Below are 16,421 nucleotides of genomic sequence, written 5' to 3' on the forward strand. Positions count from 1 at the left end.
TAATGTGTCTGTCGTTTTTTCAGAGGACATACTGGTGCATGTAATGCGAATAGGCCCCATTCAGAAAGCTTTAATTGTCTGTTTTGATGGCTTAAATAAAGTCTGATATCATGGAACTGAGACTGTTCTTGCTTTCTTAGATAGTCAATAATTTCATCCATTCAAAACACGCTTTAAACCATCAAAAGACTTTAAAAACTTTATAACTTTATAAATGAGTTATACTTTGTGAATATGGCCCTATTACGCATAGATGTTACTGTGTGTTTTAGCAAAGTGATCCATTTTGAGCACATTTTTAAAGATGTTATCAACTATGTATATTGTAGTAGCTTTCTCAACAATTGATTTAAAATATAGCATTTTTCTAAAGTCCTTTTTGAGTACTTCAAGTGAAATGAGAAAATATTTACTAAAACACATGCTAAAGATAACAAACAGATCAAATAGCATTGTTAAGCCATATCCATAATTTTATAAGCCTTTCAAACTTAGATATGAACTGCCAACCAATTATTTACACCATAGTACATCATGATGGTAAAATGGTGCAGCACTGACTTTCAACTTTAGAGACCCATTGGGTGTATTCTTAATGTTCTTTTCCTTTTCATCACCATTGTTATATAGCTTATAAAAAGAAACATGGTGCACCTTCGTAAAATGTATGCTTACGATAAAAAGAAAACTGCTACTTTTAATATAATCAAGTCAGTCTGAGCAAAAAGACTACATATTAACATAGCTTCATAATCATCTTGGGTATAACTTTTAAGTTTCTTTCCATTTAAATGTTACAGTTTAAATCGTTTAATTTGATTTGTTAATTGTTTATCATTCATTAGATAAAATGTATTGGAATGTCTGTGAATGAAGTGTTTAATTGGCTGAAGGATGTAATAATGATTTATAAATGTGAAAAGTATTTAATCTGAAATCAAAATAACGCACATTTGAAACTGTCTTTGGTGCATACGTAATGTATTCAAAAATACAGATAGCAATGATGCATGATGGAGAAATGTTTTCTGACACCAGGAGACAGTGTTGTAAGGCTCATTTTAATAAACGGTTCAGGCACGTGGGCTTGAAATGATAGTGTCCACAGGGTAAGCTTCATTCTCTCAAATGCATGATTTGAGAATTAACTTCCACAATGCAACATTTAAATGTGTTCAGATTAAAACAAAGTCTGCTCATCTTAAAGAGTAAGTAGCAGGGTTCTGAAAAATATAGAGTTACAAGGCCCCACATGTTGCTACAGCTGTTTAAATAATGTACCTGTAATTTCTCTTTTCATTGTTAACATCTTGACAATTTTTTTAAACAGACTTTAAAGTTGTAAGTGTAGAAAATTGTCAGGAAAAATTACAGGTATGCTATTTAAACAGGTGTAGCAACACGTGGGGATGTGTAACGCTATATTTTTCAGAACCCTGCTACTTACTCTTTAAGACAGATACCGCCATATAAAAAAGCCAGCCTAGTTTTAAAGTTTGCCTATCTGGAACATGAGTGTTCTGCATTATTTCCATTAATTACCAAGATTTTTACCTGCCATGAGCATTCCATGAAAAAACACTACAGCCATTTTATAGAAGTCTAGTGTTGTTTAACCTTCAGAGGTTGGACATAAATATTTATACATGTAACTGTGGTATTGTTAAAGGAAAATACATGTATAGTAGTTAAAGGATACCGTAGATTTTTAGTGACCTACACTATCAGTTGCACTTTGTGATTTATTATTACTATTTTAGTTGATTAACAACTAGCTTACTCAAGTTTCTGGTGACATTGATAAATGTCACCTGAAACCCTTGACAGAATTACATAGAGAATAAAGTACAACCTACTGGACATAATCAGATTGTTAAAAGCCACCAAGGAGTTCCGTGGCATCACAAAGGACAAGGCCGCAGGTGGCTTTTACAATCTGAATTACATACAGTGGCTTGCTTGTATTTTGTTTTGTATAATTCCAGCACTAAAAAAGAAACACACGCAAATAAAAGTAAATGAAACTTTTCTTTATTAAAAATCACAAATCTCTCCCTCTTCCATAGCGTTGTTTCATTTACCATGGTCTTGCAGATTGGAGGATGTACTGCCCAGAATTTCAAAGTTCTGAAGTTCTGCCTTTCAGCCTCTGACAGAATGGTAAATTGAGAGGACATTTTTTTTTAACAAATAAGCTTTCACTGCATTGCTTACTTGAGACTGTCAAAACACTTTGAAACCGGCAGATATTTAAAAAAAATTCTGAAAATTCTCATTCAACTGACGTCAGATTGAGTCTGTAATAAGAAATATCAGGCATGATCTGTCGTCATAACAGTGATTGCAGGCTACTACTGACGTCAGTAGTAGCTTGTAATCAGAGAATTAAGCACAGGATTTTATAGGGAAATGTCAGTTACACTAGTATTATAGGCTTATTATGCACAAATTGGGTGTACATTATTATTATTATTTGTATTATTATTATTATGTCAATAAAATAGCTGTTTAGGTATTTCTTATGAGCAGCATGTTTTTAAAAACACATCAAACCCAGGCCTATACTGTATATATTTGTAGATTCAATTTTAAGAACTTTAACTATGCCCAATACAGTTTACAGTTACACAAACTACTTTTTTCTGGAGTATAGTAGATTATATTTAGTTTTTCCATTAAATTATAATACAAAATGTGACAGGATGGCGTGTGTGATGACGTCAGGCCAGAAGCAGGAACTGGAAAAGGATACCGCAGGTAGAGTGAAATGGCGTTTGCGCCGTCTTTATTCGAAATACAACAAAAATAAACCAAATGTTTTAACAAAAAAGAAACACTTTGCTCACCGAGCAAAATAAACAGTTAAACAAAAAACAAGTCACGAACACAAAAAAAAGGAATACAATAACTGGTTCAGGTCAGGCTGAGCTGTAGCCGTCACTGTTCCTGGACTTATTCTTAAACTTACAGCCTTTTTCTCTCTCTCTCTCTCCCTCGTTGCTCTCGCTCCTACTACACCACCACCCCGAGCTGGAGAGCTGCAGACTTTTTATACAGGTGACCATCTCCCGATTAACAACAAATTAAATCACCTAATTAATTCGGGAGATGGCCACCTTCTGCACGAGTTTTCTACTAAACGGCTACGCCGTCACAAATACATAAATAATAATAATATACACGGCGCTTCGCTGTCCTAAAACACAATAAATAAATAAACCAACAAACAAACACAAAATAACACGGCCGGAGGGGGCCCTGTTACAAAAACTAATATTTATGTTTTTACGTAGAAGCAATAAACCTTCATACCTGGTCATAACTAGACCTGCCTAACAATACGCATATGCAGCACATATTTTAAAATATATAACAACATTTTGGTAAAGGAATGACCAGTAGTATATTTATTGTACATTCGTTTACAATAGTACAAATCAAAAGTCATTACCTCTAATTTATATCATTGCTAAAAATCAGAGGGGAAGATGTGTTAGTGCCTGGACTGCCCTCTTACTACTCTCTGGGGTTGGCCTCGTCCTCGCTGGCCAGGGACTGTCAGCTGTGGGTTTCCAGGTAAGGGCCCGGGTGGTCTGGGTCCTGGTGGCCTTGTCACTGCAATGCGGGGGTTCTGTGCTGCCAATAACATCTCCTTCTCAGGGTTCACACGGCTTCCATTGCGAGACACCTCTCCTTGTTTGCCAGCTCCTTTTGCAGTTTGTGGTGGGTCATTCTTGTTGGTGTTTGCCTTGTTAGCTTAAAAGAAAAAAAAAACAGCAGATGGCAATTTAGAATCCAATTACAGTTTGTGGAACTATGTAGAATCTCTAAAATTGCAAGTACAGTATTTAACATTGATTGCAAACACATAAAAGAAAAACCTGAAAAAAAGTGTACCAGTGCATCAAATTCAAATGTATTTATATTTAACCAAAAACATTTGAGATGTACATTTCAAGGGGGTTCTGGCGAGATGCAGCCTGTGTCTCAGATAAATATTTCTCCATGGATAGGGTGATGAGAAGTAAGCTGTGGTTTCACCTCTGCAAGCCTGGGATTCAAAGTCAATTACTGTAAGTCACAAATTTAGTTTGGTGGTCTCGACTTATAGACCAGTGGTTTAACATCACAAAACCAACATGTAATCAGCATATCTCAAAGAGACCATTACAGCTGTCTCTGTTATCCCTTCACTTTGGATGAAGTGGTCATTCAGTACCTTATACTCCAGTTCAACACTCACACACTTCTCACTTCAAACATCTTAGTGACTCACTTGCAAAGGGTACATCCAAAGAATCCTATTTACCTGGTGCAGTACTTTTACCACCCCCAGACTTGATGGGCAGCAGGTCTTCTAAATCTTTCATTATCGAATTTGTGCTGTCTTGGTTGTTCCTTCGGTTCTTCTCTTCATCTCGTTGCTGTTGAAAGAACATATTTCTGCATTTTAACAGTTTGCATGTTAGTGGTATTTACAGTGCCTATAGTAAGTATTCACCCCCCTTGGATGTTTCACAGTTTGTTGTGTTACAACCTGAAATCTTGATGCATTTAAATGGGATTTTTTTTCCTTTTGATTTACACAACCTACTCAACACTTTGAAGAGGCAAGTGAATTTTTATTATGAAACAACAGTTAATGAAAAATATAAAAAAAACTGAAATGTCTTGGTTAGATAAGTATTCACCCCCCTGAGTCAATACTTGGTAGAACTACCTTTGGCAGCAATTATAGCTGTGAGTCTTTTGGGGTAAGTCTCTACCAGGTTTGCATATCTGGATCGTGCAATATTCGCCCATTCTTCTTGGCAAAATTGTTCAAGCTCTGTCAAGTTGGATGGGGATCGTTGGTGGACAGCAATCTTAAAGTCTTGCCACAGATTCTCAATCGGATTCAAGTCCAGGCTTTGACTGGGCCAATTTAGGACATTCACTTTCTTGTTTTTAAGCCACTCCAGTGTCGCTTTGGCTGTGTGCTTGGGGTCATTGTCCTGCTGAAAGGTGAATCTCTGTCCCAGCCTTAGGTCTTTTGCAGACTGAAGCAGGTTTTCCTCAAGGATTTGCCTGTATTTAGCTCGATCCATTTTGCCCTCTACCCTGACAAGCTTCCCAGTCCCTGCTGATGAAAAGCATCCCCATAGCATGATGCTGCCACCACCATGCTTCACAGTAGGGATGGTGTTACCTGGGTGATGTGCTGTGTTGGGTTTGCGCCAGATATAACGCTTTGCATTTAGACCAAATAGTTCAATTTTTGTTTCATCGGACCACATAATCTTTGCCACATCTTTTTAGAGTCTCCCACATGCCTTTTCGCAAATTCCAAGCAGGATTTTACATGGGCTTTTTTTCAGAAATGGCTTCCTTCTTGCCACTCTTCCATACAGGCCAGATTTGTGGAGTACCTGAGCTATTGTTGACACATGGACAGTTTCTTCCATCTCAGCCATGGAACCTTCTACTTCTTAATGATCGACTTGACTGTGCTCCAAGGGATTTTCTATGCCTTTGAAATCTTTTTATATCCCTCCCCTGATCTGTACCTTTCCACAACTTTATCCCGGAGTTGTTTGAAAGCTCCTTGGTCTTCATGGTAGTATCTTTACTTTGAATGCACTACCCAACTGTGGGACCTTACAGAGACAAGTGTATTTAATCTGAAATCATGTGAACCACTTTTACTGCACACAGATGGACTCCATTTAATTTATTGCGTGAATTCTGAAGGCAATTGGTTGTACCTGAGCTTATTTAAGAGTGCCATAGCAAAGGGGGTGAATACTTATCTAATGAAGACGTTTCAGGTTTTTATTTTTAATTGATTTGTTTTTTCATCCCCCCATTTTTTTCACACATTGAAAGTGTTGAGTAGGTTGTGTAAATCAAAGGAAAAAAAATCCCATTTAAATGCATCAAGATTTCAGGTTGTAACACAACAAACTGAAAACGTCCAAGGTGGGTGAATACTTACTATAGGCACTGTATTCAAACATATAAAAATGAACCATGCGATCAAAGGTAAAAAGTAATGCCAAATGCTAGACTCTTGATATTGCTCAGAAGGTTCAGGTTTATTCATTTATGTGTAACTGCTATTAAATGGATGGAATGGAATCAATAGTATTTTAAATGCTAAGTTTCAATGGACACTTTACTGCTGGTGTTATTATTATTTATTTGGCAGACACATTTATCCAAGGCAACTTACATGTGTTACAAGGCAGTACAGTATTACAATGCAAAATTAATATTTAAATACAGTATAGTTAAAGGCGCTCAACGTGAGTGCAGGATGCACTCTATAGCCTGCAAGTCGCGAGTTTGAATCCAGGCTATTCCTTTGCCGATCGAGGACGGCAGCTCCCAAGGGGCCGAGCGTCGCCCGGGGAGGGAGGGTTAGGTCGGCCAGGGTGTCCTCGACTCACCGCGCACTAGCGACCCCTGTAGTCTGGCCGGGCGCCTGCGGGCTTGCCTGTAGCTGCCCGAGAGCTGCGTTGTCCTCCAACGCTGTAGCTCTTGGGTGGCTGCATGGTGAGTCTGCAGTGTGAAAAAAAGCAGTCGGCTTGACGGCACACGCTTCGGAGGACAGCGTGTGTTCATCTTCGCCCTCCCAAGTCAGCGCAGGGGTGGTAACGGTGAGCCGACCGTAATAAATAATTGGCCATTCCAAATTGGGAGAAAATAATAAAAATAATTGGCAACGACTAAATTAAAAAAATAAAATAAATAAATAAAAAAATTTAAAAAATAAATAAATAAATACAGTATAGTTTACAGCAAAGGCAAATAATACTACTAAAATGCAATATGAACTAAGATGCAACAAGTAAGGATTTAGTAGTTCAATAGTGCAAGGATGGTGCATTAGCTGGGGATCCAGTATCATGGTCTTAGGTCAGGCAAGTCCAAGGCATAGTAGGGGTGGGAGATCAAGAGATCTACAAGTGCAGTCTAAACAGGTGGGTCTTGAGAAGGCGGCGTAAGGCAGTGAGAGATGGTTCTCCGGTAACTGGTTCCACCACAGAGGGGAGAAGGAGCAGGCACAGGAGGCTGGAGAGTGGAGGGGAGGCATGACCAATCAGCCAGTAGAGGAGCAGAGAGGATGAGAGGGGGTGTAGGGAGACACAAAGGATTGAAGCTAGGAGGGGCAGTGTGGTTAAGACAGTGGTAGACAAGAACAAGGCTATTGAAATGAATGTGAGAAGAGATAGGTAGCCAGTGGAGGGTGTGAAGCAGAGGGGTGTCCATCTCTTTTCCACTATGATCTATGGACTAGCCAGTTAATGAGACGGGTATTTGCGTCTCTTGACTGAATCAATAATGGAAAACTTCAACCCCTTCATCATGGATGCATGGTGACTGGACACATTTTACCAAATACAGATAGTGGCACAATGTACTGCACTGAAAAGCTATAGCAGTATCTGGTAAACCGTTATAAATGTTTACCACAGTAAATCTGTAATTTAGCAGTTGTCCCATGCTTTTCCCATGGTTATACTATGTGTTTATCATAGGTTACCATGGTTTCCCATGTTTTTTAATATACTTTATCATAACTCTTTCGGCTTTACAATGCTTACCTTTGTTTTACCATACTTTCACTATGCTTTATTACACTTTTCAACACTTTTACTATGGTAGACTTTTATAAGGGACAATACAATAATCTTGCATGGTATCTGCTTTGGACCGTAGCAACCTACTACACATACCATTTGCATCTTCTTTTTAAGTTCCAGATTTGAATTTTCATACGCTTTGGAAACAGCATTTAAATAGTAAATCGCCAACCTGTGGATTAGATAGAAGATGCCATTTTAGTTAACAAAGCCCCTCTTGAATAGTAGGAAAGGAGTCTGATTTCAATAAGCTTGGAAAGATTGAATTTATAAAGCCAATGAATTATTACAAAACAGTATTTAATGAATTAAAGACAAATCTTGTACTACAGAATCTAAACATATTTTAGTATTTATATACTTTTTACTGTAATGTTCATTATGTATTTTTTATGCATCTAAATTATAGTATAAAACAATTGAAGACAGGATATATATTTTAAAACGTTTGGCTTACCAGTGTTTCAGAGTCCAGACATTTTAAATGTGTGAACATTTTTAAGTTCTACTGTAAGAATTATACCCTATGCATGCTGTATGTTGATATTATCCCAATATGGCTAAAAAGTAAGCAATAATGGCTATTTAAACAATTTTTTAAGTTATTTCCAATACTTACACCATCAGCAGAACAGCAGGGATAATCAGTCCTGGGTTGGCTACGTAGCTGAAGATATTTCCAACAAAGGCTGGAAAATCTAATTCAATTGTCTCCAGAATGATATCAAACATTTTCGATTTCCCACTGTTTACAAAGGAACCAATTCGTTAGCATTAGTGTTCAGAGTTCCATATTGACTTGGGGTAGCCAAACTAATTTCTTATCCCAGTAATGCCCAATTTCACTTTACCCATGTAGAACATTTATAATACTACATTAAATGATACAAGTGTGGGTAATCGGTAGGTGAAATCAACATCAATAATCAGACTTTCCTCAATTAAATAATTCCATCATTCTTACACATTTTGCATTTTGGTCTCAAATGTGCAGTTTTTAAGAAACTGTGTTATAGCAAACATTAAACATACATCTGATACTAAGTCTTCAGTTTGCTTGCCTTGTCTTCTAGAAAGTATGTTAATGCCTTACTTTCTTGGTCATTCTACGCCCACCGTGTCTTCTGGGTCAAGTTACAATGTTATTGGTTGAAAGCATGTCAGTCAATAGGGGAAACGGCTGATTGGTTATTGACAGGAAGCCAGTGCAGGGATAGGGACAATTTCACCCTCCTGATAAAATGACCTATTGTAATACCAGATTGTTTTAAAATGGTAATACACGTTTCTTTCATACTTTAAAATGGTTACAAAATGTGTCTTTCAAAACTGCACATTTGAGACCTATGTACTGTAATGAATGGATATGCATGGTTGTGACAGTGCAGTGGGTGTGGATGTGGAACACACATCACAGAGTCACTTTGTAGAGGTGCAAAAACTCTACCACAATGGTAGAGGGTGAACTTTATTAAAAGGGAAACACAGTCCAAAGCAACAAAAGTACAAATCATAAGTCCCAATAGAGCAAGTCCCTCTCAGCTCTTTGGGTGCACTTTTGGGGTGGTGAAAAGTGCTGGTGCTCAGGTGCTGAAGTGTCCAGTTCAGTTGTGCGGGGCGTGTGATGTCCAAGGTGAAAAGTGCTGGCAGTAGTGCGGCAGCTCCTTGGCATCTGACCCCGGTCCTGACGATAAACAAATCAAAAACACGTAGAACACAAACAAACAAAACAAACACACAGCTCAGCAACCCAGGTTTAGTATTACCTCCAAAAGCCCCACACTTACAGAATGACAGCCCTTAAATACTAGGAGACTCCACCCCATGATCAGCGCGACTCAGCACACCTGCCAGTTGTCTAATGCAGCACAGCTGATCACAGTAATCTTGTCCCCTAATATGGTCATTCCGCCCTGCACCAAGATGGCCAACTTCCTTTTCCGCCCCTCTCTCCAAGCCGTCCCGTCTCTGAACAGGCGTGCAAGTACCTCTGCTTAGTGCCCTCTTGGGTCGGGAGGGAGATTTGCAGCTCAGATCCTCACGCTCCCTGTCACATATCCCTTTCCTCAGAGTGCAGCCGAAGGCACGCTCGGCCAATACTACCTTCACCAATTGGCCCCCCTCCCTAGAGAAAAAGTCTGCATTTGAGTGCTCCTTACCCGCACAATGTTTTACCCGAAAGTTGAAGGATTGCAACGCCAAATACCACCGAGTTATCCTAGCGTTGTTATCCTTCATCGTGTCTAACCACTTCAACGAAGCGTGATCTATGACAAGGAGGAAACGACGCCCCAGGAGATAATACCGGAGGGAGTGCACAGCCCATTTAATAGCCAGACACTCCTTCTCGATGACGGAATAGTTACGCCCCCGAGGGAGCATCTTCTTACTGATGTACAAGATGGGGTGTTCTACTCCGTCAATCTCCTGGGACAAGACCGCCCCCAGACCTACGTCAGACGCATCAGTCTGGAGGATGAATTCTTTGCTGAAATCAGGAGATATTAGTGCAGGAGCTTGACACAGCCGCCTCTTTATCACATCAAAAGTCCCCTGACACTCAGCTGACCACTTTACCAAATTTGGAGCCTGCTTCTTAGTGAGATCCATTAACGAGGTAGCAATAGTGGAGAACTCGGGGAGGAACCTACGGTAATAACCTGCTAACCCGAGGAGGGATCTCACCTGGGTTTTGGTCTTCGGAATCGGAGTGTCCACCAAAGCCTGGACTTTAGAGGACATCGGCTTCACCTGACCATTACCCATAATATAACCCAAATATTGTGTTTCTAGTTTGGCAAACGCATATTTCCTCAGGTTGGCTGTTAGCCCCGCTTCCCTTAGAGACTGAAGGACGGCTGTAAGTCTAACAAGATGCTCTTTCCAGGAAGAGCTAAACACTACCACATCGTCAATATACGCGGCCGCATATTTCTGATGTGGAGCTAGCACTTGATCCAGTCTCTGAAAGGTTGCTGGAGCTCCATGCAGCCCAAACGGCATGGTCACAAAATGGAACAAGCCTTCCGGAGTCGAAAATGCGGTTTTCTCGCGAGAGCTTAAGAGTTAAGGGAATCTGCCAGTATCCCTTTGTCAGATCGAGGGTGGAGATGAACCGCGCCCCTCCTATCCGGTCCAAGAGTTCATCCACTCGAGGCATAGGGTATGCGTCGAACTTGGAGACTGCATTCACTTTGCGGAAATCCACACAAAAGCGATTGGTGCCATCCTTCTTGCCAACCAAGACAATCGGGCTGCACCACTCACTCCGTGAAGGCTCTATGACTCCAAGCTCTAACATATCCGCTACTTCTCGGCTCACCGTCCCCCTCCGACTTTCTGGGATGCGGTACGGTCTCTCTCGCACCCTCACACCTGGGGAAGTAACAACAGCATGTTCGATTATATTTGTTCTACCTGGCAAATCAGAAAAAACATCACCGAACTTCCCAATTAACCCTTGTATCTCTCGCTTTTGACTGGGAACTAATTGATCCCCCACCACCACCCCCGCGTTGCTAGGGGGATGAATGTCAGGACCAAAATCGTCCACGACACTATCTCCTGCAATGAACAGGGCCTCCCTTTCCCTCCAGGATTTCAACAAATGAATGTGGTAAATTTCAGTTTTATTCCGGCAGTCGAGCTGCTGAATCTCATAATTTACCTGTCCCATTGCCCGCACCACCTCATATGGGCCCTGCCATTTAGCAAACAGCTTTGATTCGCTTGAGGGCAGGAGTAACATCACCTTATCCCCAGGTCGAAAGGTCCGAATCCGTGCGTTTTTGTTATAATGTCGCTCCTGACGATGCTGAGTCTGTTTCAAGTTAACATGCGCCAGTTTGCCAATTATTTCTAGGCGCTCTTTCAACAGCATTACGTGCCGGACTACATTTTTGGTCTCATTTTGAGGCTCCTCCCACCCTTCTCTTATTAGGTCGAGAATGCCTCGGGGTTGTCTTCCGTACAGCAGCTCAAATGGGGAGAACCCAGTTGAACTCTGTGGCACCTCTCTCACTGCAAACAGAAGGTATGGGAGAAGCTTTGCCCAATTTTTCTGCTCTTGGTTTACAAACCGCCTCAGCATCTGTTTTAAGGTCTGATTGAACCGCTCCACCAAGCCGTCAGTCTGCGGATGGTAAACTGACGTGCAGATGGAGCGGATTTGCAATAATTTATACACTTGAACAAGATATTTAGACATGAAATTAGTCCCATGATCAGTCAAAATTTCTTTGGGGATCCCTACTCTAGACATAATCTTTACTAATTCAGTTGCAACCGCAGCTGCACTAGTGGACCTCAAAGGTACTGCCTCAGGATATCACGTTGCATAGTCCGCCAATACTAAAATATGCGTATATCCTGAGTCAGAGGGAATCAATGGGCCCACTATGTCCATTGCGATACGCTCAAAGGGAACCCCCACCAAGGGCAATGGGACCAGCGGGGCGGGGCGAACTCGACCCGGCGCCACCTTTTGACACTCAGGGCATTCCGCTACATATTTCCTCACTTCGCCACATACCCCAAGCCAATAAAACCGAGCCAATATTCGCTCCAGCGTCTTTTCAGAACCGAGGTGCCCCGAAAAAGGTATATCGTGTGCCAACCACATCACCTCGGCTCGAAAAGGCCCCGGAACCAATAATTGTTTAACAGGAGGACCTGTGCCCAGGGCTTGGGTTACCCTATACAGTAACTGCCCGGATATGACATAGTGGGGAAATGTGAGCGGATGTGTATCATCAATAGCCTTCCCCTCGACAGACCAAACCTGCGCCCGGATATTAACTTAAGTGGGGTCATTACTGTGTTCCCACGCCAGGTCAACATCCCGGTCTCAGAACTTCGGTATGTCGAGCGGGGTTATGGTAGCCCGTGCACTGGGGTTCTCAGTAACTCTGCCCCACAGGTCACACTACACCCCTACACCCTTCCCTCGGCTTTTAACAGACACAGAAGCTTCTCCAATCAAGCCCCACCCTTGTCTCATTGCTATCCCCTCCCACTTCTCAGCCCGTCGCTCTCGTTTTGTTTTTCAGGGCCGGAAGCGAGACGAGAACACTTCAGCTTGCATCGGAAAGATCTGGCCAATACGATCCTCCTTTGCAACTACTACCTTACTCGAGGATGGCCCTGTTTCACCCAATAACAGCTGTTTGAAACATGGCCAGTCCCTCCCCAAAATGACAGGATAAGGCAGACTATCTGTGACAGCCACGACTACGCGGTCTGTCCGACTTCCCACAGTCACATATAATTTTGTGGTCGGATATACCTTGGTTTTTCCATGAACACAGGAAATAGCCACCTGGGCATGCGGCTGGCAAGATGTACCCTCCACGAGAGCAGACTGAATCATAGTTTGCCCACATCCTGAGTCCACTAAGGCGTAGGTACTCTTATTACCAATCTTTACAGCAATGACACAAGGCCCCTCCCGACCCTTTCTCCAGGACTTACCTGCTTCGAAAGCCGGGTAGTGGGAAGCCACATCACACTCCATCGTCGCAGGGCAGAATCGCTGAATGTGACCTGGCTCGTGGCATCTCCAGCAGACTGGGGGCGAGGATGCCAAGGGAGCCGACCTGTCCCGCTGCCCTTGAGCAAGTGGGTGGGGGCCAACCTCGGCCTCCACTGTTTGGGAGGGAGGTGGCCCGTCGGGGCACGTGCTGGAACGGGTGTCAAGGATGGTCTCAGTGAAGGCGGAGGTGGGCTGGGGAGCTGGATCCGACTCTTGGGAGGGGGAGGGGTTGATGCTGAGGAGGGCGACACCCCATCTTCAAAGGCCAAGGCCAGGTCGATGGCCGCCTCCAGCGTGGTGGGCCGGTGCTGTGTAATCCAATTCCAGGTCTCTGCCCCCATCATGCTTGTGAACTGTTCGATGTTAATCAGCTCAGCCACTTCCTGGCCTGATTTTTCTGTGGGGCAGAGCCACCGGTCGGACTGGTCCTTCAGCTGTTGTGCTACCACGCGGGGGCGGGTAGCCAGAGGTCTTCGGTACTCACGAAACTGGCGGCGGTAGGTCTCCCCGGTGATGTTGTACCGCCGGAGGATGGCCTGCTTAATCAGTTTGTAATCCTGAGCGGCGGTGTTGTCCAGAGCCCGGTAAGCTGCCTAGGCTTCTCCTGTTAAGCAGGGGGCCAGTTGCAAGGCCCACCACTCCTGGGGCCACCTAGCCATTAGCGCCACGCGCTCAAACATAACCAGGTAGGCCTCCGGGTCTTCCTCCGGCAGCATCCTCTGCAGCTTCGGCTTAGGGACCGAACCTATGGGGAGTCCATCTTCCCCTACCGCCGCTGGCGCCGCGCCAGGTTGGTGCAGCTGGGCCACCCTCTGGATGAGTGAAGTGTAGTGGGCAGCGAGCTCCTCCTGCCTCTTCACCTCCCGGGCTTCCCTCCTCCGCTCACCATCCTCCCTCTGTTGGTCCAGCGCCGTCAATAACGTCGCCAAGGTAGTCGGATCCATCTCTTCAAGTCCCACAAGGACACCAAATGTGACAGTGCAGTGGGTGTGGATGTGGAACACACATCACAGAGTCACTTTGTAGAGGTGCAAAAACTCTACCACAATGGTAGAGGGTGAACTTTATTAAAAGGGAAACACAGTCTAAAGCAACAAAAGTACAAATCATAAGTCCCAATAGAGCAAGTCCCTCTCAGCTCTTTGGGTGCACTTTTGGGGTGGTGAAAAGTGCAGGTGCTCAGGTGCTGAAGTGTCCAGTTCAGTTGTGCGGGGCGTGTGATGTCCAAGGTGAAAAGTGCTGGCAGTAGTGCAGCAGCTCCTTGGCGTCTGACCCTGGTCCTGACGATAAACAAATCAAAAACACGTAGAACACAAACAAACAAAACAAACACACAGCTCAGCAACCCAGGTTTAGTATTACCTCCAAAAGCCCCACACTTACAGAATGACAGCCCTTAAATACTAGGAGACTCCACCCCATGATCAGCGCGACTCAGCACACCTGCCCGTTGTCTAATGCAGCACAGCTGATCACAGTAATCTTGTCCCCTAATATGGTCATTCCGCCCTGCACCAAGATGGCCAACTTCCTTTTCCGCCCCTCTCTCCAAGCCGGCCCATCTCTGAACAGGCGTGCAAGTACCTCTGCTTAGCGCCCTCTTGGGTCAGGAGGGAGATTTGGAGCTCAGATCCTCACGCTTCCTGTCACAATGGCAGAGAAAATGTATGGAACTATTTTATTGTAACCTTGGGTGTGGTTCAGCTAGGGCTCCTCCCCACTGTTCTACCCCCACATTTACTGTTGGAACCTGCTCCTCCTCCCCTCCTGTCCCAGTGCTCTTGCAGAACGGCCTTCATTCTTGCTACAGCTTCAAAAAACGGTCCTGCAGCCTTCCTCTGCCACAACATAATTAAGTCCCAGGATCCACAACTATTCAATTCTCTCAACCTCAGTGATTTCTTCCGAGTATTTTCTGTCACCCGGGATCTGCTATAAGAAGACATACAGAAATGTTCATTCTTCATTGTTGGCATTGCCTTTAGATTCGACCTCATCCTCCATGAGGATGGTTCTCTGTGAGCCAGAGGGGACCCCTGTACAAAACCTTCTTAACTCTTTTCTCGTTTTCTTTTTCCCATGCTCACTCTTTCCTTTTCACCTGTGCCAGTCTCCCTCTCTGGAGAATACAGCTAATTTCCCAGCCTCGGAGCCCAGTCATGTCATCTCTACTCCTCCAAAGCGGCGCTTTGAGAGCTGGGGGGAGACCTTTGGCCCACTTGTGTGTTTGTTTGTTTGTTTTTCAGTTTCCAATGTTTCAGTCTACCCCTTGGAAGTCTGGCCACACTGACCTCCCTCAGCAAGCTGGGGGAGACCTCTGGACTTCTCTTCATCTTTATGATTATCCTGTTATTCTATGTTCTGTTTCCCCTTGGCAGAAATGAAGCTGGCTTCCCAGTCTTTAAAGCCAGCTCCGTGAGGGTGGCTCTCAGCGAGCCAAGGGGAGACCCTGTTCTCTTTTCTAAGTCACAAGCACTTTCCTCCCTGTCTAATTCCAGAGGTTCTTCCTCCATGCAGTCCTTGCTCCTGTCCCGTGAAGTAGCTGCAATTACTTTATTTTCTCTCAATTGTAATGGTAATGAGGTTATAGTCTCTTATTTATGAATGAAATATGACATACCTGCAAGATCTAATAAATATGTCTGTAACAAAAAAAAGCAAAAACACAAAAACACAAAAAAACAATAGCATATGCTGTGTGCAATTTTGCCAAAGATTGTGGTTAGCTGTAAACCTGTTCCTAAGAAAGCTAATTTTTGTCTGTAGTCGACATATGACGGTACTATACCTGCAGAAATGTACACCAGCTGCATATAATGGAATTTGGAACATTGTTTGAAGCATTTAAAATCTGAAAAGAAATATTTATATACCCCAGAAATTCTTGTTCATACTCTATAGGTCTTCATCTGCATGCTTCATGTGTGGTACAGAACATGTATGGTAACATACTTACCTGAAGGGTCCACAGTCAAATGAAGGTGGTAAGGTCATGATGGTGTAGACTACCGGTAACAAACTTAGGAACAAGATCAGCAACAGGAGCCCCATGTAAAAATTATTGGACCTGGATGCTTTGAAAATGCGTTCATGAGGAACATTAGAACTCATTACAGCCCAGGATTGGTAGTACATGGAAGTCAGCAAACGCAGGACATTAATTCCAACTAGTCCTGGAGCATAGAAGGCACCCATCCTAAAATGCAGAGATTAAAATTAGGAATCAAGTACTTCTCCTTGTTTTTTTTTTTTTTTAAATTGGAATC

The 16,421-nt window shown here is 43.1% G+C and overlaps 1 protein-coding gene across 1 annotated transcript in view; it reads right to left on the reverse strand.

Annotated features, from left to right (window-relative positions):
* Window positions 1-2,789: 2,789 nt before the first annotated feature.
* The window catches only part of LOC117420506 (transmembrane channel-like protein 2-A), a 33,540-nt gene continuing 19,908 nt past the window's right edge, over window positions 2,790-16,421 (reverse strand). The window contains exons 16-20 of the mRNA XM_059025635.1: window positions 16,112-16,351; window positions 8,245-8,370; window positions 7,719-7,797; window positions 4,310-4,424; window positions 2,790-3,756 (exon numbers count right to left, since the gene is read on the reverse strand). Of these exons, the coding sequence (XP_058881618.1) occupies window positions 3,494-3,756; window positions 4,310-4,424; window positions 7,719-7,797; window positions 8,245-8,370; window positions 16,112-16,351 (823 nt within the window). The 3' untranslated portion in view covers window positions 2,790-3,493. The remainder of the gene's footprint in view (window positions 3,757-4,309; window positions 4,425-7,718; window positions 7,798-8,244; window positions 8,371-16,111; window positions 16,352-16,421) is intronic.

This window comes from Acipenser ruthenus, chromosome 1 (assembly GCF_902713425.1).
Source record: "Acipenser ruthenus chromosome 1, fAciRut3.2 maternal haplotype, whole genome shotgun sequence".
Classification (NCBI taxonomy): Eukaryota; Metazoa; Chordata; class Actinopteri; order Acipenseriformes; family Acipenseridae; genus Acipenser; species Acipenser ruthenus.